This window comes from Trachurus japonicus, chromosome 10 (genome assembly GCF_045865225.1).
Source record: "Trachurus japonicus isolate A0001 chromosome 10, Traja_1.0".
In the NCBI taxonomy this organism is placed as follows: domain Eukaryota; kingdom Metazoa; phylum Chordata; class Actinopteri; order Carangiformes; family Carangidae; genus Trachurus; species Trachurus japonicus.
In genome coordinates, this window is record NC_140916.1 from 16,009,538 (window position 1) to 16,025,816 (window position 16,279).

At 45.6% G+C, this 16,279-nt stretch overlaps 1 protein-coding gene across 1 annotated transcript; it reads right to left on the bottom strand.

Annotated features, from left to right (window-relative positions):
• Window positions 1–1,894: 1,894 nt before the first annotated feature.
• Window positions 1,895–8,383, bottom strand: npas4a (neuronal PAS domain protein 4a). The gene is made up of 8 exons (XM_085789565.1): window positions 7,629–8,383; window positions 6,982–7,145; window positions 6,763–6,865; window positions 6,322–6,631; window positions 6,074–6,183; window positions 5,676–5,811; window positions 3,736–5,549; window positions 1,895–3,608 (listed from the first exon to the last, which is right to left on the bottom strand). The coding sequence occupies exons 1-8, from the start codon at window positions 7,801–7,803 to the stop codon at window positions 3,580–3,582; spliced, it is 2,841 nt and encodes a 946-aa protein (XP_085645691.1). The 5' UTR covers window positions 7,804–8,383; the 3' UTR covers window positions 1,895–3,579.
• Between the last annotated feature and the right edge of the window lie 7,896 nt (window positions 8,384–16,279).

Sequence of the window (16,279 nt, forward strand, 5' to 3'; positions counted from 1 at the left end):
AGTTAACGGAAGTGAACGTCAGCCATCTGTAGAGTCAACTTAGTTGTTTATCAAGTAGCAATACCAACAGTTAACTGGCTGCAGCCTCTGAAATGAGGAGTTGCTGCGTTTCTTTGTGTTTTGTATTGTTGCTATGATAAAACAAGTGGTTTGGAGATTTCACATCAGACTCCAGAATCATTTGAAGCGACATTTTCACACTTTTGTGACATTTGTGGCTTCGTTTGTGAGCAGCAGTTAACACAGTTAATTGATTGAAACATAAGGTGAGCGTACTGTATTGTGAGTTTACCTGCATTTATATTATAATTATATACAGTAAACACCAGAAAATATTATTATTAAAGGATAAGTTCACATTTTTATCTGTTTTAGTTGTGACTGTAGCTGAATCTTGGAATAAGTGTGTGAGAACATTGTAAAGCACACTGGGTTGTAGTAATTTTGATTTATATATTTGGCCATTTGTTTTGCACCTTTGTGTTACTGTCCTTCCACCACAGCTCAGCAGGGAGGTGCTTTCTGAAACACAGAGGGAACAGGAGTCTTCAATCCACTCGGGACAGGAGCAGCAATTTCAGCAACAATAATAACTGATCTACCTACATATGAGCATGTGAGTATTAAAAATGTGTATCTATCCTTGAATATCATCATAAATAATTTCAACTGTATCACTCAGCTGTGGCTAGACTCCACATTTAACTCAAACAAAATCATTTGGATCTTTATTACTTCGGTAAAGTTATTTGGTCAAACTACTCTTTAATATCAGACCATGTCCTTATCACTGCCCTCCTCATAACCTTTTCCTAACATGGCTCCTTACACAACATACAATATGTTCCTGTGCGGTGCAGTACTTGTCTTTGCCAGAGGATAGCAGCAGTCAGCTGTGCAACGCAGCCTCCTCCGCTCATCTTCTCTCCATCTCACACACATACACTTGCACTAGCAGCAGCAGCAGCCAGTGATGGAACAAAATGTTCGCTTTGCAGAGAGAAAATATAATGTTCGAAGCTTTCGCCTCATTACATATAATCAATTCTGTATCATCTATTCTGTGGCAGAGATGATGAGATCTGGCAGAAAAGATATTATAGGCCTCAATCCATAAAACCCATCTTCCATCTTCTTTCTGTCCTGATTTGCAGAAAATGGGTTCTTTTATGTTTTATTTTTTTTCTGTGATTTTGGTTTTGTTCATCTTTTCATCCTGTGGCGACGGAGTATCAGTTTGTCCCACATCTCCTTTTTACTGTACCTCTAATTTTAGCCTCCCCTCTCTCTTTCTTTGTCTCCCCCCTCTCTCTCTCTCTCTGTGTGTGTCTCTCTCTCTCTATCTCCCCGGCCCTCCCCTCTCTGATCCTTCTGAATGGAGGCTGAGAATAGATGGGAGGCTGCTTCAGTCAGAGCTCTTGAGCAGGAATGCCTATATATGGAGCCTTACACCACGCAGAGCGCAGATAGAGTCGCAGGTACATCAAGTGAATGTGGGCTACTGTGATTTGTAGAGAGGGAGGGAGGGAGGAGGGGGGGCGTTCATATGCCTACTACTATGTGTGTGTGTGCATCATCATAAGTGGGAGGCCATCTGTGTGAGCCCGTGTGCACGTCCTTGCACGCAAAAACCTCGATGCCAAGTGTGTGCGTCAGTCTGAGTCAGATAGTGTCTCATTCTGTCTCGTCATGTGTGCGTCAGTGCTGTTGCTGAGCGAAACTCGCTCCAGGGGAAGAAATGGAGGAGAGTGTACGGGAGGGAGCGAAAAGAGGCAGGGATGGTGGGATGATGATGATGATGATGATGCTGATGATGATGCTGGTGATGATGATGAGGCGGAGAGAGAAAGAGAGGAGCGGGGGGCTTGACTGTGACGACACAAATGCATCAGCCGCATTAAGTGCACTTTAATATAAATGCATTTGTATGGCAACCAAATACACTTATAAGCATCACATAAGAACACTGGTCCACAATGTCCATTCTGCAGTAAGTAAGATGTTTACAATATATTCCATCTTGGGCAATAAAAATCTCTTTCTTATATATACAGACCAATAACTGTTTCATACAAATGTACAAATGTGTACAACCTTTCTGAAAAGAACATATGCCTATATCCACAGACATAATGCATATGCATAAACAACTTTTTCAAATATCACACGTACAATAATATAATTTTACACATGTATATTAACTTAGCCTTTAATAGCTAGAACGTAGGAATCAATCCTTTACTTGACCGTAGACAACTCTACGTGAGCATGTCGACACCATGGGAATAGTACCATTCTCAACCCGTGTCGCTTGGTAACTGAATAGAAATAGCACCCCATCCCTATTTTCATTTTTTAAAACAAAACTTTTTGTATTCTAACCCCTCTCAAAAAAGAAGAATCACTCATTCACATAGTCAATTGTGCCTCACTACACCGCGCTCCAGTGGAGCAACGATGTAACTGTCCATGGTGAATGGACATGATAAAGAGTTCAGCAGGTCAGGGCCGTTTCAGGCACACAGGAGCCGCTATAAGCTGCCAGCATTGCAAATATTGATGCTGCAAGAATATCCAGCCGACTGCCCTCAGGCCGGGAGGGACCTGAAGAGCCCACATTCAGAGTCTAATGTACAGTACAACGTAGCAGTGGATTTTGTGGCATGATCAGAGCTCCGGCAAAACTTCCAGACAATCTTTTGTGTGGTGTTACATCTCGTAAAAGCAAATGGACACCTTCGACATTCTCGAGATCTTCACATGCCAGGATCTCTTCACATGTTTTCTTTTTTGTTTGCACATCACATTGATACACAAGATTTTTAGATGGAGAGATAAATATGAAATGTTAAAGGTCTGAAGCCGCAAACTCAAAGCTCAAAGTATCTCATGTTTAAAGTCGAAGACTATTGTGAGTTTCGATGTAGCCACACTAAGGCCGTGAGGACTGAGTGCTATCAAAACCAGAGCCGCAGCAGCTCTGAAGGCTGAACAGAAGATTTCACAGCTAGAAATCTTTCTACTTTTGATCTACTGATAGTGGTCATCTGTAAGTATGTAAACAATTTGTAAACATTTGACTTTCATTACGTTTGAGGTTTGGGTTTGCGTTGCTGCATGTCAAGCAAAAAAGTGCTATAGTTCATCTCCCTATTGAAATAGCAAGAAATGAATTCATGTTTTGTTCACAACAGTTTTCACTACGAGTGAATACAAATGCGCGTCTGGAAGTTAAACAGCGCTTACAAGTTCAGAGATGTTTTTCTCTGTCTGATCATATCTGAAGCTCGTGTTACAGAGAAGCTGAAGCACCACATGGACTCAAAACCCAGTCAGTTATGAGTCCATATGGTTGCACCATCATGTAAATGTTGCACCAGGTTTGTAGTAGTATACAGAAATGACAACAAAAATATAAAGCCAATCTTTGTTCTGAGGAGACATGTAGGAGTTAAAGTCCTTAAGTTGTATATACATTATGTATATTTATACACTTAATTATTTTTTACTTTTCAGTAAAAGGGGCTCCACAAAATATGACAATATGCCATACTTAATGAAGTAAGTCACAGACTTATTTTAGAACGGAGGAACACTTCCACTCCCATCTGAAAGACAAAAGAGGAAAAGAAAGAAAGAGAGAAGTTAGTGATGCGTTTTCAGAGAATGGTTTTTCATCTCATTGAAGAGAAATGTCTCTTGTTTCTGAATGAGAAAAGCGAGGCTGGTGCTTACCTTTGTGGAAGCACTGTGGCGATGGATGACATTGGAGTTGATACAACTCAGGTTGTTGCCCTAAGCCAGGGGCGATCGAGGCACCTGCCCCAAACATGGGTTCCAGGACGGCCAGTTCCTCCAGGAGGGACTGAGTGCAAGACACGGCGGGCGAGGGCGAGCCGATGGGCATGGAGGTGGCGGAGCTGGGGGAGGCAGTGAGGATGAGGGGAGGGGAAGCTGGGATGGAGGAGCAGGAGGACACTGGAGATGACACCACCTCGATCTCCATTGCTTCCTCCGCTAGCCCCTCCCCTTCCGCCATTCCCCCGGCCTCAGCAGCCACAGTCGCCCCGCACCCAGCCATGGAGTTACATTGCGCCGATTGGACGCTACAGAAGTGGCCCACTCCCTCAAACTGGGAGGGTTGGCGCCAGCACACTGGGGTCTGAGGAGAGGTTGGAGGGCTGGAGGAAGGGTTGGGCAGAGGGGAGGCGCAGGGAGACAGGGAGGAGCGGATGGGGGGGGACTGGGGGGGAGCGAAGTCGTCTTGGAGGAGGGTTTCTAGGATGCTCTCTTCAAACAGAGAGTCATCGTCGTCTAGGAAGATGGGAAAGTCCAGACCTCTCCACGCTTTGATGGGATAAAACTCCCTAAGCATATGGACTGAATCAACGTCAGCAGGTTCTACGGTGGGAGACAGGAAGGGGGAGGGGGGGGAGGAGGAGGGGGACATGGAGGGAGGAGAGAGTTTGGACAGGAGTGGATCCAGGTAGAACCCCTCTGCCAACGAGCTGATGTGCTGAGCGAGCAGAGAGATTTCCGCCCTCTCCTTCTCCCGCTCTCTCTCCAGGGAGAAGAAGGAGAGGCAGGGCTGTTTGCCGGGCGACGCCTCCGGGGTGAGGAGGCCCTCGGGGGGGCACTGGAGGGGCCCCAGTGGCACATCTACATACAGCGGACCCCGTACCTCGGGCAGGGTCATCACTGTGCAGTCGCCGTCTCCGGGGCTGTCGGGGGTCGGGGGCAGTTTCTCGTAGAGGGAGCCGCTGCAGGGCTCGATGGGGAAGAGGAGGTCGGTGGACGGGGTCGGCAGAGCGAGGGGGAGTTTGCTGGAGAGGGTGGTGGGGGGAGTGGGGCTGGGGGCGGTGGTCGGCGGGGCGGTGGAGGACGCGGTGGGCGCCATGGAGGTGGAGGCGGTGGCTGTTGTGGCGGAGGGCGGAGGCGTGGTGGTGCCGGTGGGGTCGAAGCTGAACAGGGGTTCGCCGAACGGGAAGCTGGGCCCACTGACAAGGGGAGTGTAGGGGGGCGTGCACACAAACTCTTTGGTCTGCTGAGCTTGCGAGGTGGGGACGGGCGGGAGGGGCAGGGGGGGGAGGGGCAGGGGCAGGGGGAGGGGGGGCAGCGGGGGGTCGAGCTGGAAGGAGGGCGGCAGGAGGATGTTCTGGGTTAAAAAGTCTAAGTCTGCCACTGTCTCAACAGTGACCGGGGTGGGGGAGGAGGCGGCGGAGGGGCTTTCGGCAGGTTGCTGCTGAAAGAAGCTTTCTTCCTCCAGAGAGGAAATACTGGAGCGGGGGTCTCCCTCCAGCTGCATGGGCTCAGCGGCCGAGCTCCCCGGTTCATCAGAGGAGCCCACGCTGCAGCCGGCGGTGCTGAAGTCGAAGGACTGGGCAGAGAGGCCGCTGCTGCCCGGGGTGAAGACCTGGTCTGGGCTGGACAGGGTTTCTGGGGACTGGAGGCTGAGACCCTCCTGCTGAGAGGTGCCAGCGGTCAGGACCAGGGTCAGCTGGGTCTGCTCCGAGGTGAGCTGCTGACGCACGGACCAGGCCTCAGACTCACTGAGAAAGACACAAGAAACAGAGGATTAGCACGGTGGTGTGTCGGCTTCATTCATCATTCCCCTGTCTCTACACTGACAGCAGGTGTGTGATGTAAAAAAAAAACCCAAAAAAAACAGTAAATACCTGATGATGTAGTTGCTGCTGCTGATGGGGATTTCTCCAGGCTGCAGCTGAAGCACCATGTAGAGCCAAACCCACGACTGGTCTTGAGCCTGCACACGCACCACCATCTCAGCTCTGCCCTCTCCTCCCTCTCTCACTGTTGAACAACAGTCACAAACACAAGTTGGCATCGGTTTGTAATCCTATTAATCATCATAGTGTTTTTCAAAGTGTGTGTGTGTGTGTGTGTGTGTGTGTGTGTGTGTGTGTGTGTGTGTGTGTGTGTGTGTGTGTGTGTGTGTGTGTGTGTGTGTGTGTGTGTGTGTGTGTGTGTGTGTGTGTGTGTGTGTGTGTGTGTGTAACTGTGTGGGTATGGATGGTTGTAACTGTTCGGTATGTGTGAAGAAGAGTACACTCACATAGGCTGCGGTGCTGAGCGGAGGCATGTGACAGATCCTGTGGGTGGAGGAGGCTGTACCAGGAGCGAGCGCGTAAAGCTGTCACATCAAAGCCAAGATAGGCGCTCACACTGCAGGGGGAGAGTGGGTGGTGATGTGTTAGAGGGATAATGTTTTACCGCCTTAGTTATCTCATAAACACATTAATACACCACCTCGTATTAAAGCAACAGGTGGAAACATTTGGGTTTCTATCTGTGTGAGCTCACCTGTCCTGTGCTGCCTGCAGCCTCAAGTCCCGGCCGTGCTGGGAGTAGAAGCAGGCCAGGAACAGGTTGGCCTCGGCCAGGGGAGAGGCGGAGGTCGACTCCCTCTCTGGCCCCGGGGTGGAGCGGGTCGGGTGGGGCTCCAGAGGGGAGCAGAAACACACCCAGACCGGGTTGGAGGTCCAGTAGGACCCGGCGGCAGGAGAGGGGGAGGGGGGAGAGAGGCAGCGAGCCCGGATCAGAACCAGCTTGTTCCCGGCGCTCTGCCTCCGCACGGACTTGGAGGTGTTGAAGCGACAGCGGAAGAGGCGATCTGTAGAGGAGGAGAGGAGACGAGATTTGTTAAAAAAAATAAATAAATAAATAAAAATCAAATGATACTTGATCAATAGACAGAGAACAAAAAAATCCTACTTGTCAAATGAATAGTGCAATTTGTCGTACCTATCTCAAGTGACGTCGAGGTGGACAGGTTGCTCCTCATGATGAAGTGATCTGAGGCGTCGATGATGTCGTACACGCTGTCCCCCTGTGCCACAAGATCCACCTGAAAGAAACAAACAGACCGGTTATTTTATGAAGCTCGAGATGGAGCTCGAACATCCATCCATCCAACCAACCAACCAACCACTAAAAGCAGCGGCTCAGTCTGTGTAGACTCACCATGGAGTGTCCGAGATGCTCGGAGACGCTGTCTGACAGGTAGAGGAGCTTCCCCTCCCCGGTCACCAGCATCAGAAAACCCGGCAGCGCCTGCATCAACTCCGACAGCTCGTGGAAAGACAGAAACCGCGCGCTCTCTTCAAGACTAGCGGCAGCTCCCGTTTCTGGAGAGAGAGAGAGAAAAGGGAACAAAACACTTAGATGTCAAGTTTAATCAGTGAATCTGAACCTAATAGAGAGCGAACAGCAGCATATGAGCTCCGCAATAGGGGAAACGGTGGCCGCAGTGGGTTTCAGCACCGTGGACAGCGGTGCGGCTGTCCTCACAGTGTTGAGGTATTTCAGCACCATGGACAGCTACAGGTTGATATTTAACACATTTCTCTATCACATTCCCGCTTAAACCGACCATTATCGATCAATTGATAACCCGCAGCTCCACAGGTGATCCCAAAAAATAAAAAAATCTGATTTATATCAAGACACCTGCGGCTGTGGCCACTAAAACACTTGTTGATTCCGCTCCTGCGAGAGATTGCAGTCTCTCTATGCAGCAGTGCTACACGAGATTCATCAACAGGTCGTTTTTTATTTATTTATTTATTTTTTGCTTTTCTTTCCCCCATTCAGAGTAAATTCGTTCTTACCTTGAGTGAAGAAGACGGATTTCCTGGTGTACATGCAGGCGAGTGACATGATGTGCAGGTATGAGAGTCGCGCTTTATCTGCATCGGAGATGGGCAACAAGTCCTTCAGGTTCCGGATCTCGGCGTTGATCTGGTCCCGTCGAGCCTTGGAAGCTCCTTTGGTTGAGCGGTACATTGTGAAACGGTTGGTTGGTTGGTTGGTTGTTTTGTGGTGAAAACTGTCGAAATTCCTCCAGATGCAGAGTTGGAGAGTTGCGCTGCTGCGTTCACGTCGTGCCTCGGCCGAAGTGCCGCTGTCTCCGAGATGTGTTAAGAGACAGGCTGTAGGAGTGGAGAAGCACTGAGTTTTTGTTATTGGACTTTCATCTCAGCTATTTTGTTTTGGGGTTGTTGTCTTTTTCTTCTTCCGCCAGAGCAAGGTTTTCAAAAACCTTCTCCTGTCCGGTCTCCGTGTGCTTTAGCTCCGCCACAGCGTCCAGCTCGGTGCTGGCCGGCTGCTGGATGTCTGTCCCCCCTCTCGGAGTGCAGGTGAATCGGCGGCTGTAGTAGCCGTCTCTCGCACACAAGTCCGGTCCCTTAAATCTGGTTGAGGGACTCTGCTCGCCGGTCACTTATATAGCCTGGGACTCCGCCGGAGTAGGGGGGCTCCCAACGCACCAACACCGACGTAAAACGGAGGGAGGGGGGTGGAGAAGGAAGGGGTATAGATATGTCTCATATCAGTGTTAGCATTGGAGGATCTCTCCCCCCTCCCTCTCCGGTGCCCTCTCCTTTCGGTGACTCTGCCTCGACGTCAGCTCCTCTCTCTACTCGGTGATGACGTCGGACTGAAATCGGGAGCTCCGGCGACGCAAAAAGCCCGATTTGGACAAAACCGAATAAGGGGCGGAGCAACCGTAAAACGTAAACGGAGTCACCGGACTCCGGTGTATTGGAGGAAGGAGGGGGGTTGCAAAAAAAAAAAAAAAAAAAGGAGGGAGGGATGGAGGGGGAGAAAGTGGGAAGACTGGGTTGCATACGAAAGAGGTCTGTGTGTTTATATGTCTGGCACCTGAGGCGGACTCCGCATCACAGCCCGTTTGCCCCGCGGACCTGTCGGTAAACATCGCAGGTGCTCGTTATAAGGCGCGGTACCACTGGTTCATCATCCTGAATGTCAACATTTTCAGAGGTGACTGGTGCTCGGATGGAGGCTCGGTGATGTAGCTACAGCTACCGCAGAGCCGGACGGCCACCGAGCTGCTGCTGCTGCTATCGGATGCTGAGGCTCCACGTCGCTCCATCTTCCCCTCGCCCTCTGTGAAGGGAAATCAGTCCTGAGCTACTGTCAGTGCATTAAACAACACCGAAGACAATAGCAACACAGTTTCAATGGTTGATTAGGCTACACATGAATGTGGCGCATGTCTCGAGCGCATGCCTCGAGGCTCCGCAGCGATTTCATATTGTTCTGTTAGGAGGAGAAAACATGTTTTTTATACATAGGCCTGCCTGTATTGTCAATACAAATCAACATATCAATAGTTTATTCTGATTCTGAGATAACAATCAACGGGTAAAATAATAGTAATAAACAACTTGAATGTTGATTTTATATGGGTGCAATAGAAAATCAAAGAGATAATAATAATCAGAGCGTGAACAGCTGCTCGTGTAGACACAGAAGCAGCACAAACACCAGGAAGACACCAGTTAATGTCCTGAAATGGATCCACGATTATTTATCTCTCTCTCTCTGAAATAGATTGTTATTCAATTGTTTAACAATTGTCAGAGTCCTTATCTCTCTGTGTCTGTATAAAACGCACAGTGACCATCTCCAAAAGCTTAATGGATTTTCGTGAATGACGTTCATTAATGATTTCTGACGCGCGCGCGCCAACAGCAGCCCTGGTAGCTACCTGCAGAAAAAAAAACAACCCGTCACCAGCCCCACGTGAGGTAAAGCCGTGCTTGTTTCTAAAAATAGATCTGACCGGTGACCGGCGTAAGGACTGAGAGCCGCGCCCCCGCATCCAGCCCCGGTCGTCCTATTTATAGGGAGGAGAATTCACTTTCAGCCCCGAAATAGATCTGTAGTATGTGCTTCACATGTGGAGCCGAGCAGACACACCTGGATGCGTGCTGCTGTCTACACACACACACACACACACCTTACAGGTTTCATCCACGAGGATCACGTCTGTCACATCGTTTTTTGTTTCTGTTATGATATAAGGGGTTTTATGCGAGGAGACGGAGGGGGGGGGGTCTCAGTGTTGGTGGTAAACCTGGTCGAGAGAAGGTTCTGGTACATTTCCTGTGTTTCAGCACTGGGACTTGATTTTAAAGCCACACACATGGTAAATAATATTGGCTATAATATACAGTGAGTTGGCAGCACATTAAGAGCATCCAGCTAAAACCAATGCAGTCTAATAGTGTAATAATTCCTCCTTCAAGAAGGTGAAAGCACAGTTTATGTTGAAACTGCCTCAGAGAGAGGTATTTAATGGTCATTGTGGAGGCTGCACTTTGTGCTGAATTACTGCATTGTACATACAGGTGGATATTATGTTATTACACACCCTATTTTGGCTTTATCAATGAGGCTAAATAACAGAACCACCTCTGTGTAATGTATAATGCAGCACATTTGAATCAGCAGCTCTCTAAGACAAGTTCAATAAAAACCCAGGATGAAAACCTTGGGCTTGCTGCAGGACTGTTGGACTAGACTGCACTATGTCTTTCTGGAGTTAATACGTGGGGGATCCAGATGTGACACACTCAGGAGTGATGGGGATATGAATCATTAAGTTTAAGGGTCAAGACTTTAAAGTTTAAAGTTCAGGGTTGAGGTTCGGAGTCAGGGAGGACGTGTTAGTGGTTAATGTCTCCGGGTCATTAATGTGAATCACTGCAGCGTCCCTGTTAATGATAGAGGACACATGTTTATGGGCACTTGTCTTAGAGTTTGAAGATATTTCTAAAGGGACCCAGAATCTGATGTATTATCTTCTTCATCTAACAAATGAGGACAAATAACCAGTCAATAGGACAGCGCCCATTTGTTAAATAAATATTGATTAGGCGACTGTGATCCTACTGTTTACCAACTTTGACACTTTTCAGTATGCATGCAGGATATCTCAATGATGAATCATCCTGCTTCTTCTTGTTGTTTGGCTTTACTTATTTCAGTCCCTCTGTCTTTCTGTCTGGGTTTTGTTCTGTATTTCTTGCCCAGGCGCTGGCGGGTCTGCCTCTGTTTCTCCTCCTTTGAGGTCTGTTTTTGTCTCCTTCCTTTTGGGTTTCTTATCCGATGACTCAGCCCGTCACTGCTGTCGCTTTCCACCACTGGTTCCAGTTTGGTAATGACCCAAACACAGCAGATTGTTAACAGATCATCAAAGGAAAATAGTAAATTTGCACCCAAAGCCACTGTTAAACTGACTCATCGTACACTAGAAACAACATCTAATTCTAATTTTTTTTAAAATATGCACAGTTTGAATTTGCCTTACCAGAGGTCATTGGAGCTATAGAAATGAGAGATATGAGTTTGTCATCTGTGATGCACATCACAGGGACGAGCAGCGCCCCTAGAGCAGAGAGAAACACATCACACATCAGTCTGTGACACTCAGTCAGTTTCCCTTTTGGCTATTCTGGCTGCAGCGTCACACTCATTCATTAGTGCAGTCCACTCACAGAGGACTTTATTGTTCAGAGGTCAACGCATCTCTCCCTCCTTTGAAAGGACTAAAAATTGACTCATGCTCTTTGTTTCAGGTGCATCAAGTAACATTTTGTCTGGTTTGACGTCGTGGACCCTGTTGCATCAGCGTGGTGTCAAACAGCGTCCAGCTAATAATAGTCTGGTCTCGAACAGCGTCGTCAAGGTGCCACAGGTGGGTTTGACTGAGATGACCAGGAGGCAAAAATGCTAATTGCAACATGACTAATAATTGTGAGTTTTGATTCCCAGTGTATTTTCTGGTCAGTTTTAGACACGATGAGATTTAAAATAGATGTATCTAATGAATTCAGTTAGAAAACTTAAAACACACATGCTAAACAAAAGAACAGGTTTATTTAGTCGACTCAGATTTGACATTGCAGTCAAACAGAGCCATGTAGCTCATTATTAACAAAAACTCACATTCACAACGGGCAAGGCATTGTTTTTGTTTTTTTTCATAAATCACCTTATGATGAGATGAAACTATTGATTAATCAATTTGTCAGTTGGCAGATTCAAATTCATTTCAGCTCTTCTTCTCTCACGCAAAAATGTCAAACGTTCTGTCCTCTGTTTGTCCCCAGTCCTCCGCTGTGATGATTTAGTGCTTTTTTTTTTGTCTTTGTCGTCCGTAAACTGAATATCTTTGGGTTTTCAGATGTAAGCCTGACAAAATCAGTTTTAGGGATTTAAGAAATTGGGACAATCTTTTATTCTTATTTTCTGGCATTGTATTGACCAAATGACATATTGATTAATGAAGTAACAGAGCAACAATGTAGTAAATAATTGGCAGATTAAAGAATTATGAAAAGGGTTTTTTAGTAGAAGCCTTCATCTCCAAACTTCAGCAGCTGTGGTTCATGTGAGATGCAGTTTGGTAGCTGCTACATGTTCCCATTAGTTTGTTGTCTCTTGTCTAAAATACAATGCATTCAGTTTGGTCTGATTAAGACATTTCACATGTGATCATACCTGCAGCAGTGTCTAGTTACCTGTTGAGGACTTGCGGTGTCCAAACAGGTGAAGAAGCTTCTCTGGTTTCCTTTATGTTACACTGAATTTTTTTTTTTCCAATTTGAAGAAATGTCACCACTTAGTCCTTTTCACACAACCTGATTCTGTATTTAAGTGGTTGTTGTGTTTATGCACACACACGGCAGTAATAGCGTTGAATTCAACTTTATATTTGCCAATGTAACGTTTTATGATTGAGCCTGCAACGTAGTCTAGGTCTTCCTTATGTGTTTTACCTGTGCAGTGCAGACTGATACAAGCAAACAAGACATTTGAAATTAGGAAATAAGAAGAAGCGATCAGGGTATTAAGACAGATTTTATACTGTCTGTACTGTTTGAATCTCATCTTCGAAAATGACTACAGTATATCCTTTTGATTTGGCTTTTATCAAAAGTGACTTGCAGGTGAAGGACAACGCATTACTGAGTAGTTACTTTCTGTAGCTGTGGTGTACTTTCTAAATAATGGTTGATTTATTTTCTTCTTTGGAAAAAGCAGAGGAGAATGAGTTTGACCAGGAACATACTGCAGGCTTGTAGGCTACAGCCTGTATACACCCATCAGGCATAACATTATGACCACCTGCCTAATACTGTGCTGGTCCCCCTTTTACTGCCAAATGTGCAACAAACTGCGATACACTGTGTGTCCTGACACCTTTTTTGTTTTATCAGAACCAGCATTAACTTCAGCAATTTGAGCAACAGTAGCTTGTCTGTTGAATCGGACCTCACGGATCGACCTTCACTGGCTTTGATTGTGATAATTTCAAACTTACTCTCATGACAATGTTTTTATACATGATTTGTTTCAGTTAAACCTCATATAGATTATCGCTGACCATACTCTGTTGCCAAGTGTTGTTGTACTTGTTTTACTATGTGTGGCTCTCAAAATATGCTTTTAAATTATCATCTTGGAAAAACAGTTGCCAATAAATGTTTGTTTTGTGACGTCTCCACACTAACCCTAACCCTAAGTTGGAAAAAGGATCCCAAGCAGTATTTTGTTAAAGTTTTACATCAAAGCAAAAATTGTGAAAGGTTGTGAAAGATGAGATTTTAAAATTTGGTCACCACTATTCTTGAGAGTCCTGAGAGCCCCAGTGGATGTTTATCACTTATATACTATAATAGATGATCAAATCAAAATGTAAATGTGTCCTGTAAACATTGTGTTATAATAATAGTTTTTGTCTTTTTCCTCAATGAAAACGAAAGATGAAAGTGAGCACTGACAAATCATAGTGGAGACCTTCATGGTCCCTAGAGGATGAACCCCAATGATTTTGGTCCAAGTTCTCCTTCGTTGTCAGCAGCTGGTTTACATTCATGGACGTGAGTGACGTATCTCAAACACTTTTATCTGGATTGCCGTGAGGTTTGGACCAGATACAGCCTGGTTGTGGGCATGGTTGAGCCTTGTTTAATTAAAACTAACAGGGCTGATCAAAGAGAGGAGCCAGCGAACCTGAAGCACTGTCATAAAATTAAAGATCTGATCTGTGGCAAAGACCAGAACTTGATGTAAGTACAGGAAACTATGAGACATTTGGACACTAATCTCCTTAAAACAATTATGTAATGTGATTTGGAGGTTTCCCCAGGTTTCCCCCAAAAATATATATAGCAAGAATTCATATGTTACAAAACCCAGTCTTCTTTGCAGTGACTCACTAACAGCAACTCTCTCTCTCTGCTCTGCTCTCCTCTCGTGAACCTGATCAATATTATGAGTAATTCCAAACAAAATCATTGATTAGCAGAGTAAAGTGATCGCTGGTTCCCTGCCGTTCGAGCTCTGAGTCCACATGTGATTCTCATTTTCACTGGAGTTGTGACTAAGCTGCACGTCACTTTCTTCAAGATGTAGTGTTTTGAGAGATTGCCTTACAAAACAACACTCCAGACTTTCTCTCTCTGGGCAAAAAATAGCTCACATCTTTATGCAGGAGCTCCCAGAACAAAAAACACTCAAAGTTGTTTTTGTTTTTTTTCCCACCCAGCAGTCTCGTAGGTACTTAAGCTGTCCCGGTGTCCCACACACTCTGTTGTCTCAAGCGCTGCCATTGTTGCGGTTGTCATGATAATCCCTGCCATTATGAGACGAGGCTGTGTTGGTATCATAGGTGGGTGGCGGAGAAGAACATGGTTGTGGAGAGGCAGATGGATGAAGAGCGAGGGGTCGGAGGGATGAGTGCCTCGTCTCCCTGACAGCAAATGGACTCAAATGAATCCAATTAGTGGGCCTTCTTTGTGCCAGAATCTCCTGTTTGTGTCAATATTCATGTGGGGGCTCATTTAGTCTTATAACCCTCTTAAGTACAATCACTCATCCAGGCACATTAACTCGGGCGCTCACTTATTCACTCACTCAAGGATCCATTTTTCCATGCAACAGCTCCTTCATTCACTCGCTCACTCATAAATTTGTTCACTCAGTTGCTCATTCACAGGAGACTTTTGAATGGTGTGCTTCGGTTGCTTTCAAGCATAATTTATTAAGAAATCTTAGTCTTTCTAAGTGTTATGTTGCAAGTAAATACAGAGAAGAAACCCAGAGACAGAGTTTCAGCAAAGGTTTTATTCTTAAACACAAATGTTGGAGTCCTGCTGTGATTCGTGATTGATTAGTTGATGGAAACTAGCTGCAAAGAGAGAATTTGTATTTTGTCATAATCTTTTTTTAAAATAAAATGGATTACAGTGCCATAAAGATGGTAAAAAATGTCAGCAAAAAGCTGCTAATGAACTCCCCGTGCGGCTACAGAGCAACACTACTCCTCATTCATGCCAGTCCAGTGTTCACACTCTTTTCGCTCTGTTTTGGTCTCCACCACTGGATTTTAACAGGTTTACAGGTGCAACTCTGCGGTTATCATTTCTAAATAGACATTTACACCAAAGGGTGAAACAGAGTATCACATTAGGACCACAGTTAAGTAGTAGAAGCAGAGAGGTGGACACAGAGGAGACATGTAGGTGCAGATTGTACCACTGCAAAAAGAGAAACCCCACTGGGTTACTATATATAATTGTCAATGAAGAATGACTTGGAAAGAAACAATTTTATTGTTTTCACACCAAGCTGATGAAATATCATTTAATTACATTTAACAGTTGAAGAGCCAGAGATTGGTAGAGACCAAACACAGAGCAAAAAGAGCCACGTAGCCATGAAATGATAAGTGATTGACAAAAGTATATGACATATGTAGATTTCATTTTGTCAACAATAATTAACTTGGTGGTGAAGTTGTTGCTTTTAACTCAGGAGTTAAATATTGTGTTAGTGACGCAGTGTTGAGCTTCTCAGTGTAAAAATGAGAAGTTATTACGACTTTTAGTTTTGCAGCAGTGTTTCCGAAAATGTGCAAGAGTAGTTTGAGAAAAAACGATAATCTAGAAAATGATAATACGCTCACTCATCGATTCACACTCACATTCAGTCTTTCACTCGCCCATGTTTGATTTTGCTCACTGTCCCAAATTTACTCATTCAGTCACATTTCACTCTGTCAAAAGGTCCTATGAGAGGCCCCCCTCACTCACACACTCATTCACCAACACTTACTCTCTGTCACTGTCACTGTCACACACACACACGTTTAACAGATGTACAAAGAGCAGGAGTATTCTGGCTCTTTCCACACACACACACACACACACACACACACACACAGCTTTTCAGTCTCTAACAGGTGTGACTTTCACAGCTTCGGCCGTTGGCAGCGACTGAAACTGCGGATGAAGAACGAGCAGCATGTTCCTCCACAACCTTAGTCATCACATCACAGGGAACAGAGAGGATAGAGCCGTCGCTCTCTGCAACAACAGCCCCATCACACCGCCGTAGTGTGACTTATGGAAGTTTATCAGCATTAAAATGTCAACGATTTAACCGACGA